Below are 27,193 nucleotides of genomic sequence, written 5' to 3'. Positions count from 1 at the left end.
AGCCAATATCTCTTCTGCCAGATTGTCTTGTGGGCTTCGCTTCTGGACTCCTGAGGAGATGAGAGTCATTGCACTGAGAGAAGCCCAAAGCTCTGGCTCCCCACCAGGTATTTGTACTCCATTGACAGAATTTTCAGCCCTCATGAATTTACCAATGGATCAGGAGTCGTTTTGGCCATAAGCAGTGTTACCTGGTAACATAGCTAACAGCCCACCTCTATCCGGTTTCCACACAGCCCTGAGATTAGCCCTTTCTCCTCATGGGGGTGAGGGGAAAGGTAGGTTCATGAAAAGAAATGGAAAGGGTGTCTAGGTAGTAGGAACAGCAAGTGCAAAGGCCCTGAGGGGGGAGGTTGCCTGGTATGTTTGTGGCTGGAGTAGGTTGAACAAGAGAGGTACGTGATATGATAGAGTTGGAGAGGTCCCATGGTCAGATCACTCAGGGTCTTAGGGAAAAAACCAAGGAGGTCAGTGAGAGCAACTACGAATAAGTAAAGTAATCACTGAGTACATTTTCAGGAACAGATGATACGATGTGACCCTTTGGGGCTAGAACATTTATATATAAATTGGGACAAGTCAGGGGGATAGGAAAGACCCACCCCTCTCCTCCAGGGCTCACCTTTCTGTATACCAGGCCTGTGATGGCCGTTCGGATCCTCATCTGCAGCACTTTGACCCTGTACATGTAGTATTGCTCCAACAGCGATTGCAGGGAGGCAGAGAGAAACATCAGCACCGCGAGGAGATAGCCCTTCCAGGCCGGGGTTGTGGGATTTCCCATAAACTCCAGAAAAAGGCTTTTGAGAGAGGGAGGGTACAAGTGGTGAGAGAAGGCATGTGTGGCTGTCACCTTGACCTGAGCCTGGTAAAGGTTGGAGGGTCAGATAGCATGGTAGATATTTTTGCCAAAACGGCTGCAGTGATTCCCCCCCACCATCCACGGGCACTCACTTCCAAGGTGACTGCTGTTTCTTTGACCAAGAGGTGAGTTTTTTTTTGTTTTTTTTTTTAAGCTTTTATTTATTTATTTTTTTATTTGACAGAGATCACAAGTAGGCAGAGAGGCAGGCAGAGAGAGAGAGGAAGGGAAGCAGGAAGCAGGCTCCCCCCCGCCGCTGAGCAGAGAGCCTGATGCAGGGCTGGATCCCAGGACCCTGAGATCATGACCTGAGCCCAAGGCAGAGGCTTTAACCCACTGAGCCACCCAGGCGCCCCAAGAGGTGAGTTTTTACCTCCATCTGTCATGGGCTCAGCTGTGTCTCTACAAAATACCTATGCTAAGTACTAATCCCTGGCATTTTAGAATGTACCTGTATTTGGAGCTCGGGCCTTTCAGGTGGTGATTTAGTTAAAACAAGGCCGTTAGGGTTGGACTGTAGTCCAATCTAACTCCTGTCGTTCTAAGAGCAAATTAGCGCATACAAGGAGATAAAACGGGCATGCACGCTTGAAGGAAAAGCCCATCTAAGGACCCAGCAAAAGGAGAGAGAGTCCTCGGATAAAATCAGTCTTGATCTTGGACTTCCAGCCTCTAGAACTCTGAGAAGATAAATGAGTGTTTTCTCAGGCTCCGAGCCCGTAATCCTTTATTACGGTGGCTGCAGCAAACAAATATACCATTCCCCGAATCTGGGCTGGTCACACAACCAGCCTTGACCCAGAAAACCCAGTGGAGGTGAGACCGTGTCAGCTCCAAGTCTGGGGCGTCAAGAGAAAATGCAACTTTCACTCTGTGTCTTCGAGCCCTACTAAGGGGCCATGTGAACAGCCGGAGCAGACAATGTGGGGTATGAAAGATGACGTGGGGCAGAGACAAGCTGTCCCCGCTGAGACCCTCTGAGACCAGCCAGTCCCCAGCCGGCCTCCCAGCCGACCACACAGGCCCATGAGTGAACCCAACAGAGGAACGAAGACCAGCCCAGCGGAGCCCGGCCCAAATTGCTGACCCACGTTACTGTGAACCCAAGGAGTGGTTGTTAACCCCTCGCTTTGGGACTGTTTTGTTATACAGCAAAAGCTAACCGATACAGTCAGGTTAGCATTCATTCATTTTCTCTCTGAGAAAATGCGACTTTCTCATTTGTTTTTTTCCCCTTCCTCAGTGTCCTTTCCAGTCACCCACCTCCAGGGCCCTGAGCTCTGGAGGACTAGGCAGAGGCCGAAGAAGAGCTGCTGCCCCACCCCCACCCCCCAGCTGTGGAAAGACGGCATCAAGGAAAGGACCACCATCAACAAGGCCCCAAAGGCCTGGACCCACCTGAGGAGCTTGGGAACAGCGAACCTGAAGACATCAGAGATGACAATGGCAAAGGTCGCCAGGAGGAAGGTGGAACTGGACATCTGCCAGATGGCCCTCAGCAACGGGCCCCTCTGGCCCCCTTCTTGCTCCAGCAAGGGCTCCATCTCTGGGGTCTCTACCCCACGGCTCCCTTTCTTTCTAGCTGCTCTCACCTTGGTGCGCCTTCAGGGATAGGAGAAATGGGTTCCGGGTCATTGCAGTAGATTGAATATTTGCGTGTCCCCAAACTCATCTGTGGAAACCTAACCCCCAGTGTTCTGGGGAGGGGGCGCTCTGGGGAGGCGATGAGGTCACAGGGGTGGAGCCCTCATGGATGGGATTAGTGCCCTGATAAAATGGGCCCCAGACAGCATCTTCCTCCTTCCACCAAGGACCAGAGCCCGGATACAGCCATCTGGGAAGCAGGAAGCTGGCCCCCCATCAGACTCCACATCTGTGGTATTTTAAATATCCCCAGAGGTGGCATCTGCGTGTCCAGCAAGACCAGGCATTATAGGGCTGTTTTTCTGGCAGAGGGGATGAGTGGGCATGGATTCAGCCATGTTCCCTCACCTGTTATTCTCTGTACCCCAGAGGGCCCCTTTAGGAGACAGCTGGGCAGGGGAGAGGCCAGGCAGGGGGGCAGCCCTGAGGCATGATGGGGGTTGCTGGGAATGCACATGCCCTGAGCCTCTCCTGTGTGCCAGGCACGCCTTAGTCCTCCAAAGAAGCTGGCAGGCGAGGTGTTATGCCCATTTCACAGAGGAGCAGATGAAGGTTTAGAAGGAACTTGCCTAAGGGCCCACAGTGGGGAAGTTGAAGCGCTGGGATTTGATCCCAACTCTGTCCCTTCAGAGCCCAGGCACTTGGCAAGCCACAGATGCAGCTCCTCCCTTGCCCCCCCACAACTGGCTAGCCCGGAGGTGGTTTGGAGCTGGTCTAGAACCAGTTCAGAATCATAGCTGATGTCCGTGGCCCTGGCACTCTCAGTCTGGACGAAACGCAGGTGGAAGCTGGGGGAAGGGCGGGGGAGGGGGCGGGTGGGAGAGGCAGCCGGGCAGGTCCTCAGCTGCTGAGAGCCCAGGGGCGGTGTGGCCTTGGGTCTGTATGGCCTGCCCTCTTTGGGTCTGTGTCCTCATGCGTGAAAGGATAGAGTTGGTCTCACTCCCTGCGCTCTTTCCAGCTCTGTCAAACTCTGGGGTTAGCAGTAATTTCACTGCGTGTTTACAGAGCTGGGGCCCAGGGCCAGGCCCTGGGATCAGCCCTTTCCCTGCCACAGCTTATCGATTTTTCTTGACCTCCCTGCCTGGTGGCTGTCATGGGCTCCCTGTTGGACCTACGATGCGGAGGTTCTAAGAGCTGGTGGCAGCGGCTTGAGGTCACACAGTGAGGACCAAGCAGGGATTTGAGCCCAGATCTCAATTTGTGATGCACAGAGCACCTGTTTGTGAACCCCGCTCACCAACATTTTTAGAAAGAAGAAAAAAAAAAAAAAACTGATCTTGGTGAGTGCTGGTGGCCAGACCTTCACCAAGCCAAGGCCTTGCCCCTTGACCCATGTCCCAGCTTCTTGTTTGGTTTGGTATCTCTGAAGGGTCTGTCACTGAGCTGGGCATGGCCTGCTGTTCACAAACATTTTGGCATTTGGGTCTCGAATGCCAAAAAGATGTCACCTTCTTGTCACCTGGCCAGCCCTTCCCAACAGCCCATCGTTTAGTTCACTGCCTTCAAAGCCACGCCAACTCCCTCCTACACTCATCTTTATGAATTTGTCTTGTTAGAATTCCAGGAGTGTAGACTTTGCTTGTATTTTGCCCTGGTTTGGCTCTTGAATGCAGTAGGTGCTCAATAAATAATTGCCAAACGAATGGGGAAAAAATAGATGTGTGACGGGTGCCAAGGGCCTGATAAGGGTGCCTGGTGCATAAAGTTGGAAAGCTGTGTGGAAGGAAGGAAGGCAGGCAGCCTGGTCTGGTGGACAGAACCTGCCTGGGAGCCAGGAGCCCCAGATTCAAATGCCCGCTTGGTCCCCCTCCCCTCTGAGCCTCGGTGTTTCCATCTGTCAAATGGGGTAGGCCAGGAGAGGACTGTGAAGGCCTCTTTCCAGCTGCATATTTCACTCCATTCTGCTCTGGCTGCTCGCCCCAGAATTCTGAATCTCTGTGTTCAACCGGCGGGCTCTGTAGTTGGGTTCCTCCTTCCCAGTGGGACTCATGTTCCATCAGGGGAGGTCTCTAGAATGGCATCTGGTCCCGTGGTCTCTGGACTGAAGGCCATTTGGTGCAGGGTTTGCACATGACCACAGGGAGAGACAGGGGGTGTGAGTGAGCAGCCAGGGTCCAAGTCGGGGGAACAAAAGGGTGGGGTGCGGACTGTGGCAAAGACATGTCCCCTGTCCACTGGGACAGCTGCTATCAAGATCCACTCCCCTGTTGCCATGATGGGATGTGACCTGGCAATGCCTTTACTTTCTCATTTACTTTCTCATTTAAAAAAATGTATTTATCTATTTTAGAGAGTGAGTGCAAGGGGGGAGGGGCAGAGGGCAAGGAAGAGAGAGGAACTTGAGCAGACACTCCGCTGAACACAGAGCCCAACACGGGGCTCGCTCTCACAACCCTGAGATCATGACCTGAGCCAAAATCAAGAGTCAGACACTTAACTGACTGAGCCACCCAGGTGTCCCCTGCCAGTCTACTTTAAAAGAGACCAGAATTCCAGATTTTTTACATGTAGTCTCCAATGTTTTAAATGTCGGCAACTTAAAAAAAAAAAAGGAAACAAAAAGCCCCGAATAACAACAGTAAACACCACGTGGACCGAACATACCCTTGTGAAACCCATCTGGTTGGCAAGTGGCGGGTCCCTGACCTTGCAGGATCACCTCCTCTCCCTTCTCCCCAGAACTGCAAAATACTTTAGAAAAAGAACCAAAGTTCTCTCCATGTGTAATCTGTGCCAAAAATAACTGAGTTGGATCTCAGTTGGCCAGGCCTTCCTGTCTTTCTGTCAGTTGCTGTGGATTCTTAAACTGCTAGAGAGAATGTTTCTATCCCTACATTATATGTTTATTAAAAAAAAAAAAAAAGATTAAAAAAAAAAAAGAAGAATGATTCTATCCCAAGTTCTCATGCCCCGGGGGAGGCATGGGAGAGAGTGGGCAAGACCTCCAGTGCCCTTTTGAATGAATTCTGCCACTTAAAATCTTGCATGAATGGAGGAGCAGGACACCAGGCTAGGCCTGGAGAATGAGTTGCTGTTTTGATTTGCTCATATCATTTACCCCTTTTGTGGAATCACACTCACCCTACTGAGGCTCTGAAGGAACCACCAAGTATGGGGGGCCCGCCCTCTCACTATGGGATTGGTCCCTATTTGGCATATGATTCAAGCCAGCCAATCAGAGGCCTTGCTTAGCATTTTCTACATGGATGCTCAGAGAGACACTCATTTTGTGGGAGTTGCTACACCAGCAGGATATGAGACAGGCAGAGGTACAGACAACAGCTGAGCTGAGAAAGGGAGAAATGGAGAGAAAGAATTTGGACATTATGCAAGTCCCTGGATCCAGCCACACCTGAGGACAGACTACCTCTCAGCTATGTGAGCCAATAGACAGTCTCTCTCTCTCCCTTTCCCTAATTTGGAGGATTCAGCTATCTACAACAACTGCCCCAAATCCTAGAGTACACAAGAGAACCCCATAACTCTTCCTACAGAGCTAAGTCACTTTGTTCTGTCCCCTGAAACACCAAGGTCAGGTCATTTGTCCTAGGTCATCAACTACACAAAGGCAAGACTTCATTTAACCCATGTTTAATGAATCCTATTTGCCTGCTCTTTTCTTTAGGTCAAAGATTCTCAGACTGGGTTCCTCAGCGTCAGAGGGGACCACAGAAGTTTCTAGAGATGCCACAGATGGCAGGAGGGAGGCAGAGTGGACAGGACTAGAAAGAGCTTGATTGAAATTTCCTCTGGATAATGGATACTCTTTGAGCTTTTACCATTTTTGAGGTATCACTAAATTCTTTTCCAAAACCTTTTTTTCCCCTCCCCCATGGGCAATGAGCCAGAACCTAATGGGATGCCCACTGAACAGATAAGAAAACCAAGGACCAGGAAACCAACCCCTCAGGTTAAGTAGTAAGTAGATGTGTGTGCCTTAAGGACCACCACCCAGCCCTCCACTCCCCCCACTCCCCGCCCCTGCCTGATTCCTGCCTGCCACCCCCCCCATTTAAGCTTCCTTTTAGGGGCCCCAAGGAGCACCCAATGTGGCCTTAGGGAGCCTGCACAGCCCTCTGGGAGGAAACATCCCTTGACCCTGGTTGGTTAATGCTTAGTGAGATCACTGGCAGGCAGGGAACTATGGCGGTGGAGCCCAGAGTGGGATCCGGGGTTGTATTTAGGGCCAAATGATTAACTTTGTTGGCCAGGTATGGGCCACAATCTCATTTTTCATGCACTCACCTCTGGGCCGCACTGCGGTTCCTTGTCCATTCCCTTTCGAGCTGGGAAACAAGTTCTTCTGAGGAGTTTTCTCGGCTAAGTGACCAGAGGTCTTCCGGTCCCAGTGTCCTCCTGTAACCCCTCCAGACCAGCCTGTGAAAGAAGGTCACCAGAGCAAGCTCCCATTGCCATTCCCCCGGCAGGGTCCTGACATGGTAGCTGTGTGACCCTGAGTAAGTCACCTCACCCCTCTGTGCCTCTGCTAGACCCTCAGGAAAACGAAAGCAATTAGCCGAACCACACCTAACATTTGTGGGCACTTTCCAGTTTACAAAAATCATCTCATTAAATCTCACGTGATGACTACTGACCCATTTTACAGATGAGGGGAAAAAAATAGAGGCTCAGAGAGATCAAGTGTCTTAACCAAGGAGCAACCTGCGTGGCAAGGGAAATAAACCTCCCCAGGGGTCAGAAGCTCCGAGTTGGACACCCGAACTCTACCCTAGCTTTCCCCATGATACACACGTTTCCTGAGCTCTTCTTTATAACACTGGCTGCAATTATGATTTACTTTGTTGGTCTGATCACTTACTGAGTGTCTTTCTCCTCCACTGGAGGGCAAGCTCCAAGGGGACAAGGTGTATTTACCTTTATCCTCCTCCTCTATATCCTAACCGGCCAACACAGGGCAAAAGATTTGCCAGATGAAGCCACTCACCAGCTCTGTGACCTTGGACAAGTCACTTCCCATTAGCAGACCTCAGTTTTCTCACTTGAAAAAATGAGAGCGTTTCCCAGCACTTAAGCCTAGGACATGAGATGATTGTAGGTGGCCCATCGTTGGAGGAGGGCACGGAGAGGACGTGACCTCTGGTGCTCGCATAAGCTGAACCTGGGCAATCGGAGCCTCCTTACCCATCCCCCGTCCTTGGAATGTGTGTTGTGCTCACCCTGTCGTTGCAAGGATGCAGCCTTGAGAGAGCGCTATGTCGTCGAGACTGTCTGGACGGTACATGTGACTGAACCGCAGTGAACCCTCCACGTGAACTAAGATTCTGGCCTGCAGGTGTGGAGATCCACTCGTCTTGTGGCCGCCCAGGGCCAAGCCTGGTAAGTTCCCTCACTTATTAAAACTGCCGCCTGCCAGTAGGAATGGCTTGCCTCTTTCTATATGTATGTATGCGAACCAACATACATACGCAAGAAATTAATTATTATAGACTTCTCTAGAGGGAGTGTTGTTTACTTCTCAGGTCTCCGTGATCTTTCTGCCATAACACCAAGGCGAAGGTCTTGTTTGGTGCTGGTCCTTAGCTCCCCATCTGAGATTTTCCAAATTCCTTTTTCTTTCTTTCTTTCTTTCTTTTTTTAGAGAGGTGCAGGGCAGAGGGAGGAGAGAGAATCTTAAGCAGGCTCCAGGCCCAGCATGGAGCCCAATGGAGGGCTCGATCTCACAACCCTGAGATTATGACCTGAGCCGAAATCAAGAGTTGGACACTTAACCAACTGAGCCACTCAGGCGCCCCTCTGAGTTCCTTTTTTTTTATTGAACCTAGGGCAAACTCGTGCTGACCTAGAAGTCATAAACCTGGCTTGGTTTTCACTGGCATTTTTTGGGAAGGAGATCTACATGGCAAGCGATTCAGGAGATTTTTTTCCAACTTGCAGTGATAGAAAGCTTCCTTTTAAAAAAGATTATGAAAGTCAAAAAAGTGGGTTGATTTCAAGAAAAAAGACTTTAAGAGAGGAAAATACTACTCCAGTAAGGCAAAAAGCTTGAAGAATGGTCCATAAATGCCATGTTTGGGAGACAGAGGGCTAGGTCCTCTCTAGAGCTGGTGAGCAAGCCTGTATGCACTTCCCACCCATTCCTCACCCCCTACAGCATCCTAATTCTTTGTGTATTTACCAGCTACTTTGTAGGATGCTCGTTAAGGACTAGACGCTATGCTAAGTGCCTCACAAGATTTATTTCTCTTAATCCGAAAACCCTCCAAGGTAGATGCCATTATTATCCTTGTTTTACAGGCACAGGGACTGAGACACAGAGTGGTTAAGTAGCTTGCCCAGCGTCACACAGCCAGGAAGTGGTGGGGCTAGGATTCAAATCTAGGTGCTACCAAGATCTGACTGCAGTGTGGCCAAGAGGGGACCCAGCAGGTGGGCACACCCTCAGAGCCTGGTACACTGGCCCTGGAGAAACATCTGTCTTCTCCACCAGCCTGGGAGCCTCTGGGGAGTAAAGATGTGGTCTTTTACCTCTTCAGCCCTGGTGCTCCACACATAGTAGGTGTTTCACACATAGTAGGCGCTTCTTAGATGTTGGCAGAAGGCATGAAGCTGAGTAATTGATATGATTTTGTTGAGCACCTGCTGTGTACCAGCAGAAAGCAATTTACATGTAATGAGGATAGAGTTGTTCCCCTTTTACAGAGGGGCAAACTGAGACTCTGATTGTTTGCCATATGGGCTGGCTCAGAGCGAAAGCCAGGACTCAAACCCAGACCTCACCCCAGTAGGGGAATGGGAATGCGATGTGATATTGGGCATGTTGAAATCTGACAGGGAAGCACTGAGGCTGGGAGGAAGAGAGGCTGGCTGGCCTCCTTAGGCTTGGGAGGAAATGTCTCTGGGGAGAGCTGGGATGACAAATAAGACAGCAAATGCAGGTCCCTTTCCTGCTACTGTACTTACCCAGAAACCCACCAGAACGTGACCCTGGAGGGGAAGGAAGCTTCAGCCTCTGGACATGGATTCTGTAAAGACAAGAGATGGGGTGGAGGAAGGACTCGATCTCACGTTCCATGGTGGTCGTAAGGCAAGGGAACCAAGGTCAGGAAGACGGGATGAATGGACCGTGATCTTGGTACCAATTGCTCAGTGGTATGCCCTGCTTATCTGTCAGAGGTGGGCGCCAGTGTGCTTGGAGGTTCCTAGCAGGCAAGGCGAAAAGGGACTATGCCACAAGTCTGACAGCATCCACAAGAACTAACAGCTATCAATACTGAGACCAAGAAGTTCTCAAGGCAGGAGCATGCATGACAGAGACACCAACATCCTCGAAAATATGCCTTGGGGCATATGGCGAGAAGGTGCAGAGGTCCTGAGATCTTGCCAGCTGCTCCAGAAAATTCTCATGCATCTATACCCTTCACTGATAGGGCACAAGACTGCCTATTTCACCATATGTTTGGCTCATTATCAATTTTTTATTTTTTGCTTCCATTCTCATGGAGCAAAGAAGCTCTACCCTAGTTTTCACTTGATTAATCACATAGCTGAGCATTTTTAAAAAAATTTTTTTAGGTTATTGAGGTGATCTCTTCCACAGAGAATTCCTGATTTCACAAGCTAGCTCAGGGCTCCCCAGTGCCAAGAATTCCTCCTCTGGGGTTCTTCCTCCAGTCATAATTTCACACACATTTGTAGAATTATGTGGTGAATGTCTGATTCCTCAACCTGGCTGTTAGCTGCCTGAGGATGGGAACCACATCTGCTTATTCACCCTCAGTCCTCAGCCTCTAGCTGGGGCACAGAGCAGGGACTGGCCAGCTGCAGCCCCCAGCCCAGATCCTGGCACACTGTCTGTCTCTGCAAATAAAGTTTTATTGGAACAGCCACGTTCCTTTGACATACTGTACTCTCCCCACTGCAACAGCAGAGCCGAAGTTGTCACAGAAACCATATGGCCCACAAGGCCTAAAATATTGTCTGTCTTGCTCTGATCAGAAAAACTGGCCAACCCTTGGCATAGAGTAAATGTACAATACACATTGTGCTGAATGACAGACTGAATGAAACGTTATTAAAGGCTTGTGCTCTAGGCTACCTCCCTTCTGTCCCATGGGGAGAACCCAAGACCAGAACAGGAACAGGGACAAGGGAGGCCCCGGGTTGGAGGCATGGCAACTTACGGGCTGCTGGGGGTCTTCAGGGAAGAAGGGGGGGTGATCGACAAGGCAGGACAGCACAAACTGGGCCGCCACCAGCGACAAGCACAGGTAGGTTGACAGGTGGTAGAAAGGGTCGCTCCGGAAGCCCTGTGGGAGAGAGAGCGGAAGTCCCACTGAGTCTGGCATGCCGAAGTCCACAGCCTGAGGCCTGTGAAGAGCACAGGCTAGGCAGGGTACCTGTGAGGGAAAAGAAGGTCAAGGTCAAGGTCAAATGATGAAGAGCAGTGCCCTGACAGGGAGTCAGAGCCACAGGGTTTGAGAGCCAGGGCCCCCACATTCCCGGTGTCCCGATGGATGAACACCTGACTTACACGCATTCTGGTTGTACAAATGGTACACAGGGGTTTCTCCTTAGCCCGGTTGTGCACCCAGGAAAGCCTTTCTCCACAGCTTTTCTCCATTCTGTTTCCTCATGGCCGGTGTTGACCGATTGAAGAAGGGAACTGGTGTTGCGGTGCCTGGGTAGCTCAATTGGTTGAGTGTCTGACTCTTGATTTTGGCTCAGGTCATGATCTCAGGGTCGTGAGCTCGAGCCCCACATTGGGCTCTGTGCTCCGTGGAGAGTCTGCTTGAGATTCTCTCTCTCCCTCCCTGCTCCTTCCCCTTCTCATGCTCCCTTTCTGTCTCTAAAATAAATCTAAAAGTCTTTTTTAAAAAGTAGATGGGAACTGGTTTTATGGAGCTTTTATTTTCTCTGCCTGGTACCAATGCAGGAGTCTTTTTCTTTTTCTTTCTTTCTTTTTTCTTTTTTTTTTTTTTTTTTTTTTTTTTTTTTTTTTTTAAGTAGGCTGCATTTCCCTTTGCAGATAAAATGATGCATGGTGTCCCTTCACACGGAAATGCAACTTCCCAGGACAGGTAACAGAAGTACAGGCGGGTATGCAGAATGGGTTTGTATCTGTAGATGAGAGCATGGGTGAAGATACGGGAGAACGAGCAGAAACGTACACACACCGACAGAGCGTGCATAGGTGTGTTTTGGAGGAGATCACAGGAGGGGGGCAATCCAGGCTCCTGACTGCTTCCCCTTTCCTGGGAATGTACACTCCACCCACTCTTCCCGCACTAGGAGCCTTTCCAAGAACACAACTTTGAGAGAGTAACACGTCCTGGAGACCACGTGGACGTAGATATGACTGAACCCCACTAAGGCCTCTGTAAACTTGGAAGGTTTTGGAAGGTGGGTGCAGAGATCTACCTGTCTTGGGGCACCTGGGATAAGCCTCGTAAGTCCTCGTGCTTACTAACCCTGCCCTGCACCGTCTGGAGGGCCCTGCCGCTTCATCTCTCCTCGCCCTCTGTGGATGTGGCCACTTGCAGACTTCACCGGGGAAGTTCCCGCAGTTGTGAACCGACAGTGTGGTTGTGCCCAGGGTTGGAGGGAGGGGGCACTGGGTGGATGTGTGAATGGATGTCCAGTGTGGGAACGGCTGTGTGCAGGGGTAGGTGTCCCAGTCTGTGGTTGTATGATACGCGAAGTGGGGCATAAAAAGGTGTGTGTCAGGGCAGTGCGAGCAAACTCTGTGACATGCATGGATCAGGCAGTGGGAATTTGTGTCCGTGGAAAATGTTTGGGAAGATGGGGGCATCTGTACATCGCTGGAGTTTAAGAGTTTAAACAACTGTGGTGTGTGTTTCTATGTGCCAAGAAGTCACGTGTGCAAAGGGGAGGAGGGAAGACGGGACCCAAGGCTTGAAACTGCCCCATTGGTTCCCCCGGGGCCTCCACTTACCCCTTGCAAGGTCAGCTGGGCGGCACTGGTAGCGGGCAGGAGAAAACAGAGCAGCCAGTATCCAAACAGCACCCCAGATGCCCGGACCCCCTTCTTCCTCTCCGTGTGGATCAGGAACATGGCAAAGCTCTGGACAGGAGAGTTGGGATGGGCCCCCGGAGGTGGGGAGGGAGAAAGGGAGCCCCGCTCTGCCCCATGCCCTCCACCAGGGCGGGGGGGGGGGGGGGAAGCCACTGCCAGAAGCAAGACCCACAAGCCTGGGTCATCCTTACCATCGTGGTGAGCCACACGGTGGGATGAATGAGGAATTCTGGGGCCTGGGGCGTTCCCCGCTGGATTCTCCAAAGAGCCACAGACACGCTGGAGGTGCAGAGGATTATGAGGGCGAGCCCAAGCACCTGGGAAACAGGCTTAGGTAAGGCTGGTGGGCGAAAAGAAAGGTGATGATGGCCAACTGGACAGGGACCCTGTGTCCAATTGAACAGTGGCTCTGGATGGGGCACCAGTGTTATGATTTAACAGTGCCACTGTAAAGGATGCTAAGAAAAAGCATTAAGGGATGTTGCAAATGGACCTTGACCTGTCAGTGTCCTATAAATAATAAGCCACAGGGGTCTGAGCCAGCCCAATATTTCCCAAAATGCAGGGATGGGGTGGGGGTGTGCCAAGGGGTTTGCAAGAGGAATGCTGTAGTATGACAAAGTGGCAGAAACGACATTCATTCCGCAGGTGAAAAAGTTCCACTCGTGGGGCGCCTGGGTGGCTCAGTTGGTTGAGCAACTGCCTTCGGCTCGGGTCACCCATCAGGCTCCCAGCTCCATGGGGAGTCTGCTTCTCCCTCTGACCTTCTCGCCTCTCATGCTCTCTCTCACTGTCTCTCAAATAAACAAAAAAAAAAAAAGTTCCACTCGCTTCACTGAGTCCCTTTTGAACCCTCCAGTGAAATCAGAGAAACTTTCGGTTGGGACTGGTAGGTCTCTAGACCCTTCTCGAAGATGCGGTGGTGTCTCTTTTGAAGGAAAGAAAGTGACAGGGTGCACGCAGGCGAGAGAGAAGTCGGGACCTGGGTGCATTGGAGAAGCTATGGCGAGCACCTCAGTTAGTCCAAAGCAGGGCTCCAACGACTACCAACAGGCTGAGTTTGACAGGCCGCCTGTTTTTGTATCACCTGTGAGCTAAGAATGGTTTCGACATGTTTCCTTCTTTCCTTTTCTTTTTTAAGTAGGCTCCGTGCCCAGCGTGGAGCCCAATGCAGGGCTTGAACTCATGACCCTGAGATCAAGACCTGAGCTGAGATCAAGAGTCAGATGCTTAAGCAACTGGGCCAACCAGGCGCCAACCAGGCTTTGACATTTTTCCATCAGTAAACAAAACTCAAAAATTTTACGTGAAAGTTATCTGAAATTCAAATTTCAGTGACTATCGATAAAATGTTACTTGAAACACAGTCACGTCTATGTATTCACTCACTGTTGTCTGTGGCTGCTTTCCTGCTGCAGAATCCTTGGGGCAGAGACCATGTGACCCTCAAAGCCTCAAATAGATACTATCTGGCCCTTTAAGGAAGAGTGTGCAACCACTTGGTAGGTCAGCAATGGGAGAAAAATTAACAAGGTGTTAAGGGGATAAATGAACTTTGAAGGACATTCTTATAGAAGTTTGGGGAAGGGGGCGGATGAGCAGAAAGTCTTGCATATGGAATGCCAGTGTTTTTGTAGCATGGGAAAACAAGTATGTAACAATTTTAAGAGCTGGCTTTTAGGACTGCGAGTGGAGAAGCATGAAAATCCATGCAAGCCTCTTAAAGAACTTAAAAAGTTCATCCCAGCGCGATCCTAAAATCACCCCGTGGATCCCAGGAGGAGACACTGCACTGTTTGGGGGAATGCCAGGTGTCCATAAACAGGCGAGGAACCCACGAGGGGCCAGATGGGTGTGTTTGCAGACATGGGGATTTTATTATCACGAAATCTTTGTGGGGCGGATCTTGTTTCTCAGAGGTTTTCCTTCGTAGCCTCTGGAGTATTGCTCTGTTTGATGAATTTCTTGTCCCCACACTGTGTATGCTCCTTGAAAAGGAGGAATGCCCACTTCGGGGGTCTCAGCTTGGTTCCAGCCTGCTTCCCCCATCCACCTCCCAACACTTGTCTGCTTACAGGCTCCCAGAGGCAGCAGTTACCAGTTTGGCCAAGGACCCACATCCGGTAGCCTTGGCCATGGGGGTGGGACCCAGGTAGATGGGGCCAAGGACCCAGGAAGGCACACAGTTCCCTAGGTTTTTCAGGAAGAGCAGTAGGTGGAGAGCAGTGGGCTCAGGCTCTGTCTCGTTCCAGACCTGAGGGAACACCAGGGCCACCCTTGTGATGGTACAACGCAGGGGTTCCAAACTCACCTGATTAGGGGGCAAGGCAACCTTTTGGACTCCCCCCACCTTTTAAAAAGATTTTCTTTATGTGTTGACACAGAGAGAGACCACAAGCAGGCAGAGTGACAGGCAGAGGCAGAGAGAGAAGCAGGCTCGCTCAGGCCCGCTGAGCAGAGAGCCTGATCTGGGTCTCGATCCCAGGAGCCCGGGATCATGATTTGAGCCCAAGGCAGCTGCTTAACCAACTGAGTACCCAGGCGCTCCAATCTTTTGGACTCCTAACATTGACATGAAAATGGACCAAGCACCCTTTGGAGTACCTCGACATTCTCAACTCCTTTAATGCTAATATCATCAACCCTAAGAAGCAGAGGCAATTATCACTGCGCTTTTTTGCACAGAAGGAAGCAGAAGCCCAGAAAGTAAATAGCTGGGGTGATTGTCATCCAGGTGGAAAGCGGAGGTGTGGGCTATCTTTCTTGACTGCTCCCCATTTCCCCGCTGGCCAACACTGGGACTTTCAACCTCCCTGCGCCTCAGTTTCCTCCCCTGAAAAGGAGAGGGGTGGTGTGAAGAGAGTCTACCTCTAAGGGTTGCATTAAATGGGTTAATACCAGTAAAGCACATAGTAGGACAGTTGGGCACAAAGTAAGCCCTCAATTAACATCAGTTATTAATCCTGCCTTACCTATCGGGCCCCTGAAATCCTGGGATTTGGCGACTCTCGCTCCCACCCCCTGAACGTCACTCCCCAGAGTCCTTTGCTAAGAACCTGGATGAAAGAGAAAGCCAGCCAGAGAGGCGGGGGTCCAGAAGCTTTTATGCAAATAGAGGTCAAAGCCTGCTGGCAGCTGGGAAGTCTGGAGGCCCCATTAGCGGTGCTGGGGTCTGGGGGTGGGGTGCAGGACCTGTTAAAGGGGTCGGTCTCCCCGCGCTGTTCCTTTGGCTGCGAATTTGGTGGTCTCTCCCCTCCCCAGTATCGCCGCCTTAGAGAGCTGTCGGAGAGATCTACCAAGCCCGGAAAAGGAGACTGGGGCAGGAGGGGGACACTTACATCCTGTCCCACACAGGGCTCTGCAGACGCGGCCATCGCGCGTTCCCCAGCGCCCGTCTGTCTGTGCGCCCGGCGGTCGGCCCGTCGGTCCCCGGGCAGCCACCTCGGCCAAGCTCCGGGTCCTGAAAGGGGCGGCGACTGGCAGGCTCTTCTGAGATTTGAGCTCCGGGACTGCCAAGCCCAGGGCAAGGTCCCGCCGCGCAGGAGGGGTGGGGCGTGAAGGGGTGGGAGAAGGCGATTGGAGGGGGCGCTTTGGGTGGCCCGAGAGGGCACCGGGGGAGGGGATCCCGGAGGCCCGAGAGTGCGGTGGCATCCCCGTAAAACCCTGCAGCCCCGCAACAAGTGGGACGAACACTGTCTGTTTGTAGGGTGGTGGGAAGATTTTCAGATCACGAGTAAAGAGTTTAGCGCAGTGTGCAGCACACAGTAAATGCTCACAAGAACTAGCGATTATTAGCACTGATGGTGTTATTTCATGCCTAGGCTACTAAGCAGGGGATCACAGTGCCATACCAGAAATAGGATGTGGAAGGATGGTTGCTACATCCTAAATAAGAGGAAAGAAAGAAAGAAAGAAAGAAAGATTGTTATACAAAATAGGCTATGATATTTTTGCCAAAAAAAAAAAAAAAAAGTAGAAAAGTATATGCTTAGGTTGGGGAAAGTGGGTAAAGAAGTCAAATCTTGGCCTTCCTTTCCTGGGTCTTAAAAGCAAGGTGTGTGCTCCCAGCCAGTAGCTCTTTTTGGAAAATCCTCTATGTAACATACATGCATAGATGAAAAATGGAAATGCACGGCAGCAGTGATCATGGGAATCCTAATTTTCTCTTCTTTTTCCTTTCCTATTCTGATGTCTTTCTTTCTGCCACAAGCATCGCATTCTTCTTGCGGTAGAAATGAAAAGACAGCTTTTTCAGACAACGTCGTCTGCACTCCGCATGCTGTCCTGTCCCTTCTCTGCAGGTGTTCACCCCTGTCCTCCTGAATGCCCTCCACTGGGTGGGTTCTCTCTTTCTTTTGGGGGTTTCCTAACCTTAGTCTGGGGTCCAAGTCAGTATGCCTTTCAGCTGTCCTCCTGCCTGGGTCTTCTCGAAGAGCAGTCACGCAAAGAACAAACTCAGTTTTGAAGCTGAAGGTGGCAGGTCCGCTGTTTTCATTTACAAGTTTAGTCTGTTTATTTGAGGTGATTTGGGAGGAAGCTGGTGAAATTAGGGGGAGGCTTGAGCCCTCTCTCCCTCTGTGATCCCGCCTCCAGATGGCATTGCCACAGTCCTAATGCTTTATTTTATTGTATGTTTAAAGATGAATTTGAGGGGAACAGTGGAAATTTGAGGGGGAATATTCAAGAAGTGAGAAAGAACACAGAGGAAATCAGTTGGGTGAGCCAAGAACAGGACTCAGGCATTCCAGAGCCTTCTTTCCAGTCCTCTGAATAGTATGAGGCTGTGTGCAGAGCCCTAGACAAGCCCCTTCACAACCCCTCCCCCACCTGCTGGTTTCCTATTTTGTAAGGTAAGAAGTTTCTACAGGCCAGCATTTCCTTTTTTGTTTTTTGTTTGTTTTAAAAAATTTTATTTTATTTATTTGACAGAGAGATAGAGCCAGAGAGCACAAGCGAGGGGTGAGGGGAATGGAAGAGGGAAAGGGAGAAGCCCCATGTGGGGCTCCGTCCCAAGACCCTGGGATCATGACCCCAGCCAAAGGCAGACGCCCGAGCAACTGAGCCACACAAGTGCCCCAAGGCCAGCATTTCCTAACTGGTGGCTTTCAACCCCCTGAAGATTTGCCAAGACAAACCAGGGATTCATGCTAGGGAGGAGAAAGGGCATCTGTTTCGATTGTAGTTATGAATAACAAACCCTAAGAATGCCTGGGTGGCTCAGTCAGTTAAGCATTAAGTGTCTGACTCTAGATTTTGGCTCAGGTCGTGATCTCAGGGTCATGAGACTAAGCCTCATACTGGGCTCCTCGATGAGCATGGAGTCTGCTTGAGCGTTTCCCTCTCATTTTCCCTCTGCGCCCCCCTCCCTGAAATAACTAAATAAGTAAATAATCCAAATAAATAAAATAATTTAACTAGTTTCTCTTTATAACCAAAGAGTTGAGAATTCCACTGTATTTCGAGAATGCAGAGTGAGAAACTGAAATCAGATGTGCTCGTGGTTGAGATCTTCAGTGGGTGGATCATTCCATCGCACCCACTATGAAAGTTTTGACCGTGGCAAAGTTTAAACTCTCCGTGATGCATAATTGTATATAGCTTAAGTTTTAGTCACAATGGCGAATTCCAGGGGGAAAGTTTTTCTCTTACCTGGTCATGTAGAAACAAAATTTTAAAACTACCCAAATAAAGCACTTGATTCTTTCTTAGGACAAAAGTGAAGAATTCCAATATTAGGTCAGAAAAGCAATTTTTGTCTATTTTGATGTGGTGACTCGCAGTTAAATACAGTTTTCATCCTAGTATACATTCGGTCTTGGGACAAAACACCGGATGCTGAGATTTGAACTTATTTTCTGACAACTCATGCTTCAGGTCACAGACAATGCAAAGTAAATTAACTGCTTGGATCTCTTGCTTATGGGAGGAAAACCCTCAAATTTGTTCTTATACCAATGTTAATAGAGATGAGATTAAAATAAGTTTTAAATACCCTTTTTTAAACATTATGATGACTTAAATGACCTATATGTTGATTTTTAAAAAGTATTGATAGTTTATCACAGGAAAATGCACCGACTTAAATTCCACTTAAATTCCGACTTAAATTTCCACTGTTCCCCTCAAATTCATCTTTAAACATACAATAAAATAAAGCATTAGGACTGTGGCAATGCCATCTGGAGGCGGGATCACAGAGGGAGAGAGGGCTTTTGTTTTTGTTTTTTTGAGATTATATATCGTCTGCGAAATGTATGTGCCAAAAAGATACGGAAACGTTGTTGCATACTTCGATCAACAGTCTTTCGTCATCTCCAGTTTCAGCGATATTGACTTTCAAAGTATAATTCAACTTTGGAGTTTGTACCTGTACTCCGGGACCTTGCGACAGCACCTGCTAGACGGTGCGCGGAGTCCTCCAGGCCTCCAGAGGGCACCAATGATTTCGTTTTGTTGCTGAGCTTGTGCCGTAGTTCATTTGTCGGGGCGGTGGGCTTGAAGCCGGAGCGCGCAAGCGCGGCGCCTAGGGGGCGGGGCCTGGGCTGTCAGCCGGCGGCAGAGGAGGAAGCTGCGGGCCGCGCGCGGAGCAAGGGGCGGGACTGGGAGCCCTGCGGCGGGTCGGGCGGCAGAGAACGGGCCATGCGGGCGTGCGGGGGCTTGGGGCCGCCGGGGCCGGTGGCGGTGGCCGCCGCTGTGGTCCTGCTGCTGGGCGTCGTGGGTCCGGCGCGCGGCTCTGAGGACATCGTGGTGGGCTGTGGGGGCTTCGTCAAGTCGGACGTGGAGATCAACTACTCGCTCATCGAGGTGAGCGCCCCACGCCGCGGCCCGGGCCGGAGCTCGCCGTGCGACCGTGGGCCAGTCGCTCAGCCTGTGCGGGCTGCGGTGGCCTCGCCTCATCCGCCAGGCGGTTGCCACCTGCTCCACGTTTTTAGGAGTCCTTTCCTCCTTGAAGGCTCCGCTTTCCGCGGGCTCTCCACCGCCCCGGCCCGCCCCGTCCCACCCCGCTGGGGTGGGGGGTTCCTGTCGTGGGGTCAGCTGCGGAGTGGGGGTCGGGGGCTTGGAGGTGTGCGCGCAGGGGGTGTGAGGGACATTTTTGGGGACGATGTCGGTGGTTCGTAACTTTTATCGGGTCACTCAAAACGAAGGATCCCTCAAATCAGGGCACCAGGTTCTTCAGAACTCAAACTCCAGACATCCAGAATCCACATCCAGGATGGTAGAGGACTCTGACCGTCCCCAGAATCCAGGCCCCAGATCTCTTACAGTCCACTCTCAGCAAGACCCAGACCCCAGATCCTCAAAACACAGACCCCCTGAAGCTTAGATTTCCTGAAGCCCATATTCCAGAACCTTGGAGACTGCAAAGTCTTCTCTAGTCCAAGAACTCGGAGCCCCAAAGGTTCTAATCCACTCCTTCTCAACGCCCCCCCCCCTCACCACCCCCCAGGATGCTCTTTGAGGGCTTTGATTCTCATGCCAGAGAACCTGACCCAGTACATCTCTGTTGACATCTCAGGGGCTGGGAATCTGTATTTTTAATCTTCCCCCATTCCTTCCTTGGGGACTCCCTTTTTCCTCTCTAAATGGAATGTCTTCAGCTGCCCTGATTGCCTTACCGGGTAGTTATTGGAATTACACTAGAGATTTGTGCAGAAGTCTTTTTATTAAGTTGTAAAGCACCATGCGGATCCATGATTATCAGCCCAGTGGGACTGTGACCCAGAAAGCTTTTGTGAAGAGGAAGGTCACTTGTCAGGATAGATGGGACAAAACCTAATGCAGCCCCGGGCTCTGTTTTAGGGCTCCTGCCCCGATGGTGGGGCAGGAGAAGGGGATTTGAAAGAGAAAAAGGGAAGAGGCTAGGAGATTCCAAAGAGAAGGGACTCTGGGGGGACCCAAGATCCCAAAGGCTGACTGAAAGCACATATGAGCCTCTCCAGTTCTGGTAGCTGAAGGGCTGCCGTGGAGTATTAAGCCAGTATGTTCTACAAATCTGGTTGCTGAGATTCTCAGCAAATCTGGTCAAAAATTGGTTCCACACCCGACTAGGTCTTTCACTGGGCCTTGTTCCAGATGCCAGTTTTTATTCCTGTAGGATGGTGAGGTTCGAACAGAAACAGCAGAGCCCAGTACGGTCTGTTTCCTGAAGAAGGTAATTATCACCTTCAAGACCTGTCTGTCTGTGGCTTCTGTGCCGTTTTTGATCTGAAGTCAGGTGTTCAGTGACTCTGCCCACTGGTAGTGGCAAGGTCCCTAGGTTCTGCTGGGTGCCCATGTCACCTCCTAGATTGCCTCTCAGTGTGAGGGCACAGGTGGTTTCAGAAAGTACCTTGCAAGGCTTTTTGCAGGTTGTAGTTTCCTGGGGCTGTCGGAGAAAAGTGAAGGCAGAGAGACATGATATAATACAACACGGTAATATAGTCAAATAATAAGAATACTACTCTTTTTTTTTTTTTTTTTTTTGAGTCGTCCTTTCTGCCAGGTGCTTAATAGGCATAGAATCTGTATAATCACCAGGAAGGGGAGTGGTTCTTTTCTTACCCCTGAACAAATTGGATCTCAGGAGGTTAAATGACTTGCCCAAGGTCACATAGTACATGGAAGACCCAGACTTTGCTTGAACATCTTAAAAGGGTAACAGATTGTGTTGGGATGCAAGAGCTTTAGAGATCTGGAGAAGATATGGACTAAATGTCTTTGGATTTGTTTTTGCCCAAGAATGAAAATAGAAGAGAAAATTCAGAGTTTCTACGAGTGTTACTTCCAATTATTGGGAATCATTTGCTGTTAATAATGCAGATCCTTGGCCCTCCCTCCTGACCTAGTTTGGAAACAGAAGTGGGGCTTGGAGATTGCATTTTAATAAGTACCTTATTAATGGTGAATTGGAAAATTCGTTATAGATAGGAACAACATAGAGAGAGCCTCTAAACATAAACTGAAAAATACAACTTTGGGGGGTAGTCTTTAGATGGTTTCTAGCCAGAACAATATCTGATCACAGTATTTGAAGATACCTTGTCTTTCTCACTGTCCCTGCATTTGGCGTAAGATACGTAGCTAATTCTCTTATGACTTCTCTTCTTTCCTTGCCTTCTAGATAAAGCTGTATACCAAGCATGGGACTTTGAAATACCAGACAGACTGTGCCCCTAATAATGGTTACTTTATGATCCCCTTGTATGATAAGGTAAGACTCTTGTAATTGTTTATGATGGGAAGGAGTTAGTGTGGCCCATAGGACTGCACTAACCAGACAGCCTTGATACACCACATGAGCAAACGCTGGTCTCTTTTATAAGTCACAAGTGGACTTTGACAATTCTGGCCAGATTTTGAGGGAGACAATTTTTAAACTGGTTTGAATACAGTGGTTCTCAGCGATACTTGGCAATGCCTAGACATTTTGGGTTGTTACTACTGCTTGGGGTTGGGGGATTGCGACAGTATCTGGTGAGTAGAGGCCAGAAATGAAGCTGGGCTACCTGTCCTGGTGCAAGGGCAGACCAGATGTCAGCAGAGCTAACCCGGAGAAATTCTGAGTTAGTAGAGTGACGTTTGCAAGCGGCTTAAAATATTCTTTAAAAAATTGATGCAAGTGATCTATGAATTTATGAGCTTTGTGGAAAACAACAAAACAAGGTCCTTAGAAGTATATTTTAACCTTTACCCCCCAATTTCTCATCCTTCTGTAGGGGTAATGACTGATACAAGTTTGGTGCGTATCCCAAAAGACTGCTTTCTTTGTGTTATAAACATGCACACATATGTGCACGTGTGTGAAGATACGTATCCATGCCTACCTGCTTGCGTTCCCCCCTGGTCTCCCCCCCCCCCCCCGCACAGTGTCTTCTCCCCATCTCAACTCTTTATTTGGAAACAGATTTATAGCATGTTGCAGAAATAATCCATAAACCCACATACTTTTGATTTTTTTTTTTATGTCAGATGGAATTAAACAATAGGAGTTATTCTGCAATTTGATTTTTTTTCCCTATGAGATCATCTTGATAAGCTTTCGACATCAGTATGTATGGATTATCTTCTTATTAATGGCTGCACAGCACATCAGAATCAAATAAAAACTGTAACCACTTCTCTGTTGGTAGGCATAGAGGCTTTCCCCAATTAAAAAAAATTACTACTGACAACACAGCAGTAAATATTCTTGAAGGTACATCTTTAGGCACAATACATAGGACTGACTTCTAGAAGTAGGGTCTTAAAATATGTTTTTTTTTTTAACTTTATGTCAACCTCAAGAAAGCAGGGTGTGTGCATAACATCCAGTTTTAAGAAATGACTTTCGTTTCTAAGGATATGTGCTGACGCTATCAGCCTTGGGCATAGAAGGGGTTAATAGGAGACTCCATTAGTAGTACGCCTGGTATCAGAAGACAAAGAGTGGCTGGGTATCGTCCCTTTAGAGCTTTTCCTTGGGCACTGGGTTGGTATCTTCCGATTGGTCGGGTGGGCCCTCCTGGGCATCCGGCCTCAGCTCTCGGCATCTGAAGGCCATCAGGGAGCCCACAGCTACTTGGAACATGTGCTTAGAATTTCATTGCAGGTGGAAAAATGCTAGATTAAACAGAAGCACTGAACTCTGTTAATCTAGCTGAGAGGTCATCAGTTTTCATTCCTCTATCTTTCTTCCCCCCCTTAGGGAGATTTCATTCTGAAGATTGAGCCTCCCCTAGGGTGGAGTTTTGGTAAGTGAACGAAATAACCAGATGTACTCTGTCGAGGATCAGATTATATGCCGAATATTAATTTAAATTGGCGAAGTGCAGACACTGTTAAAATATTAAGGCTTCATTTCTAGTGCGGAACAGGTCTTTTTTCTTCTTTTCTCATTACTTTAGAGTAGATTGGATTTATCTTGGACCTGCTCTAGGGTTTTCTGCCCTCTTTCATAAAATAGGCATCTTTTCCCAAACCCCTCTCAGGAAGCTGATTCTGTAGTTCCATTCAGAAAGTGGCGGCAGAACTGTATCTAGAGGTCAGGAGCGGGGATGTCTTTCCTGTCCCAGGATGGCCTCTTAGACCCCTTGGTGCCTTTTAGGGCCGCAGTATTAAACACTGTGAGATTTCACATGAAAATCCAGATCTGCTTCACAAAAGAGATCAGGTCTGGCAACCTTGGGTATTACTGGTTCTGCAGCGACCTTGGACAAGTTACTTCCTCCTGGGTCGGTGTCCAGCCTTCTTGCTAGGGAGTCAGGAGCACGGTGGTGGTGCCTCCCAGCCTAACTTGGAGGATTAATGGGCCAGAATATTTACGATGCTGGGGAAGACTGGCACACAGTTAGCAATGAATAAATACTTGAAAGCATTCTGCACCCAGACGAACAAAAGCTCAAAACTTTTCTGATGTATCTGGCTTTTAACAGAGCCGGAGATGTGGGAATGGGGTTGACAGAAGAAGAGAGAGTTCTGCTCTGTCACCGCTGACGTTTCCGAAGAGAGTAGATGTGTGTGATCCCCGTTCTGTAGCTGGGGGGAGTGTGGGAGGGCATGCTTGTTTGTGTCAGGCTTGTGAGTTAGAGGAGGAGGAATTGAGTCCCTGCCATCAAGAAGGCCCAAGTGAAGCTCAGGTCAGCTCATCTGGCTCCGTGCAGGAAATCCTCTTCATCAGAGGTGGCACCTGACCTCTGTGTTCTAGAAAGCAGGAGGGGGAGGAAACCCAAGACAGCACTAAAGGGGAGGTTGCGGATCATCCCTGGCCTGTGGGAGGGTTTTCTTTGAGCCCCCGCTCCCCTGCCAGTGTTTTTTCTCTTGAGGAGCTTTTTTATTGAATTATGTTTTCAGAAAAGTGTACTTGTTGTATGGGTATCCCTTGAATGTTCCCCAAGTGAATGTGCCCATGTAACCTCTACCCAGGTCACGAGGTAGAACCAGTACCCAGTAGGGCCCCATCGCAGGCGCTTCCTAACCGCTCTGCCCCACCCCGCAGGTGACCTCTGCCCCCACCTCCGGAAGTTCTGGATGAGTTCTGTCTATTTTGATACCCTTGAGGATTCTAAAGGGGTACATTTTCGTGTCTGTTTTTTTTTCTCTTGCCATTGTTAGTGACATTCATCTATCTGTATTACGTGTGTGGCTTTAGTTAGCTCATTTGATCACTGTGTGAGTATAAAGTGATCTCCCCACTTCACTTGATGGACATTTAGGCCTCTTCTCGACATTGGCCACTAAGGGTGGTGGTCCTGCGAATTTCCTTGTTCCTGTCTTTTGGTACGTGGTTTTGTGTGTTTGCATTTCTCTTGGGTCTGTCCCAGGAGGGAGATTGCTGGGCAAGAGAGCATTTAGATGCCTGGCTCTAGGAGATAGTCTTAAATATCTAAGGCAGATGTAGCAAATTCTGCTCTCAGAGCCATGTGGAAGGGTTCTAGGTGCTCCACAGCCTCACTGGCCCTTGGTAATGTGGTGGTATTTCATGATTTGCATTTGCTCGATGGTCAATGAGATTGAACCCCCTTTTTTTTTAAAGTTTTTAAAAGTTTATTTATTTGACAGAGATCACAAGTAGGCAGAGAGAGAGAGAAGAAAGCAGGCTCCCTGCAGAGCAGAGAGCCCGACGAGGGGCTCGATCCCAGGACCGTGGGATCATGACCCGAGCCAAAGGCAGAGGCTTTAACCCACTGAGCCACCCAGGCGCCCCTTGAACGCTTTTTAAAATATATTTACTGGCCAGTTGGATAGCCACTTTGTGAGGTATCTGCTCAAATCTTATGTGCATTTTTTTATTGGCATCTTCCCGTGTGTGTGTGTGTGTGTGTGTGTGTGTGTGTAATTCTTCATTTCCCTGAAATTCTCTTGGTTTACTTATCACTCTACACTTCTGACCTTTAAAAAACCTTAACCCTTATTATGATGACCTCTTCAGTTTTTTTTTTTCCTTTTTAGACAAAGTGAATTAGTTGCTAGTATTAAAAAATCAGGAGATGGCACATAAAATCCAGATGTCTGTTTTTTCTTCAAAAGGTTGATATTTGGCAAAAGCTGAGTGGTGGTGTTTCCTTTCCTGTTTACCATAGTTCCCATGTGGCCTGTCCCGGACTTGGTTCCTGTGGGCATTAGAATCTGTGGTCCTGGTTTAATGTGGCTGAGGTCCTGCACTTGGTCAAGGGACCATTTGGAGCCAGGCTTTTGGAGGTTGAATTGGGACTCCGTCATTCACAAGCTCTGCGACTTGGGGCGGGGGGTGTCGTTTTGTAACCTTTCCGTGTGTCACTTTGATCATCAGTCCATTGTAAATGTCATTACCAACCTGTTAAAGTAGCTGTGAGGAGCATAAGCATCCAATAAATATATGTGCTGCCGAAGCGAGCACAGCATCCATAAATAAAACAGTTTGGTGCTTACTGCATTTTCAATGGGACTCTGAGCTACCGCTCAGCCACAAGACTATTATAAAAGCACATTATTCTCCACACTCTGTTTCATTCTGGGGCAGGAGTCTGGGAGTCCAGGGGAGGAGCTGGGAGGGAGATTTCCCTGCGTACCTTTGGATTTTAAATCATGCGAGTGTATTAATACACACAAATAAAGAAAATGAAAGTTAACCAAGAAAAGGTGTTTTGCCTACACAGGTTTACCTTGTCTCAGAACTAAACCGGCTCTTGTGTCTTGTCCCCTGTTCCCTCCCCTCCCACTGTCATTAATCAGAGCCGACGAACGTGGAGCTCTATGTGGATGGTGTCAGTGACATCTGCACAAAGGGCGGGGACATCAACTTTGTGTTCACCGGATTCTCTGTGAACGGGAAGGTTTGGCTTCAGAACATTGTTTTTTGTTTTTGTTTGTCTGTTTCTTTGTTTTTAAAGATTTTATTTATTTATTTGACAGAACGCAAGTAGGCAGAGAGGCGGGCAGAGGGAGAGGGAGAAACAGGCTCACCACTGAGCAGAGAGCCTGACGTGGGGCTCAATCCCAGGACCCTGGGATCATGACTTGAGCCAAAGGCAGCCGCTTTACCGACTGAGCCACCCAGGAGCCCCAAGAACATTGTTATTTTTTATATTTTCTCTGTATTGTGTACTGAGTCTTCTCCTACCTTTAAAAAAGTAGGGCTCTTTTAACATGGGGCTCTGAGCCCACAAGGGATCATACATAGATAAGCTTTAAGGGGGTCTGAGAAGGGGTAAAGTTTTGTGTAAAAGGCAGTGGGTGTTTCTTGGGGCCAGATCTAGGTTACTTGTCATGCCCTGTGAAGGCTGGGTGGCTAACTGCCAAGGATTGCCTTGTATAGGGGTGCAGTCCTGAGCACAGGCCCCAGGACTCGGGGCAACTTGTAATCAGTGTTGGGGGATGAAGCCGGTCTCTTGCAAATAGGGTTTGCATTTGCTTCCACCACTCTCCCAGGAGCTGTTGCAGTGAACTAGATTGTCCAAGAGTATTTTGGGCCCCCTTGATGGTGTGAATGTAGAGGGCTAACCTGTGTGAATGGCAGCTCCAAGTTCAGATTCTCAGGGGAGTTCTTGTTCCTCCCTCCATCTGGCACCAGGGTGGACATGTGTAAATTGCCTTGCTGTCCTTTTCTTCATGGCAGTTCATTTCTCCTCTGCCTCTACACTGAGAGTGAGGTGCCCATTCTTGGAGAGGCAAGGTGATCCTGCCTTGATGTGTGAGTTGCTTGCTAGTGAGGAGGATCGTGGGTTATTTTTCTTTCTCTGTCACTTATAAAATAACGG

The 27,193-nt window shown here is 49.2% G+C and overlaps 2 protein-coding genes across 2 annotated transcripts in view; one reads left to right on the top strand and one right to left on the bottom strand.

Annotated features, from left to right (window-relative positions):
• Positions 1-16,025, bottom strand: part of ABCC6 (ATP binding cassette subfamily C member 6) — a 45,514-nt gene extending 29,489 nt beyond the window's left edge. The window contains exons 1-9 of the mRNA XM_045071935.1: positions 15,839-16,025; positions 14,619-14,754; positions 12,692-12,840; positions 12,420-12,548; positions 10,648-10,773; positions 9,428-9,489; positions 6,752-6,883; positions 2,261-2,464; positions 623-800 (exon numbers count right to left, since the gene is read on the bottom strand). Coding sequence (XP_044927870.1) covers positions 623-800; positions 2,261-2,464; positions 6,752-6,883; positions 9,428-9,489; positions 10,648-10,773; positions 12,420-12,548; positions 12,692-12,840; positions 14,619-14,754; positions 15,839-15,874 — 1,152 coding nt within the window. The 5' untranslated portion in view covers positions 15,875-16,025. The remainder of the gene's footprint in view (positions 1-622; positions 801-2,260; positions 2,465-6,751; positions 6,884-9,427; positions 9,490-10,647; positions 10,774-12,419; positions 12,549-12,691; positions 12,841-14,618; positions 14,755-15,838) is intronic.
• A 3,027-nt stretch (positions 16,026-19,052) lies between these two features.
• LOC101681600 (nodal modulator 1) overlaps positions 19,053-27,193 on the top strand; it is a 54,878-nt gene continuing 46,737 nt past the window's right edge. Inside the window, exons 1-4 of the mRNA XM_045071920.1 lie at positions 19,053-19,304; positions 21,601-21,690; positions 23,164-23,209; positions 26,169-26,269. Of these exons, the coding sequence (XP_044927855.1) occupies positions 19,140-19,304; positions 21,601-21,690; positions 23,164-23,209; positions 26,169-26,269 (402 nt within the window). The 5' untranslated portion in view covers positions 19,053-19,139. The remainder of the gene's footprint in view (positions 19,305-21,600; positions 21,691-23,163; positions 23,210-26,168; positions 26,270-27,193) is intronic.

The sequence above is a fragment of the Mustela putorius genome, unplaced genomic scaffold, assembly GCF_011764305.1.
Source record: "Mustela putorius furo isolate JIRA1106 unplaced genomic scaffold, ASM1176430v1.1 tig00004007_pilon_pilon_pilon, whole genome shotgun sequence".
NCBI classification, from domain to species: domain Eukaryota; kingdom Metazoa; phylum Chordata; class Mammalia; order Carnivora; family Mustelidae; genus Mustela; species Mustela putorius.
The sequence above is the reverse complement of the archived record's forward strand: the minus strand, read 5'-3'. Positions and strand labels throughout refer to the sequence as shown.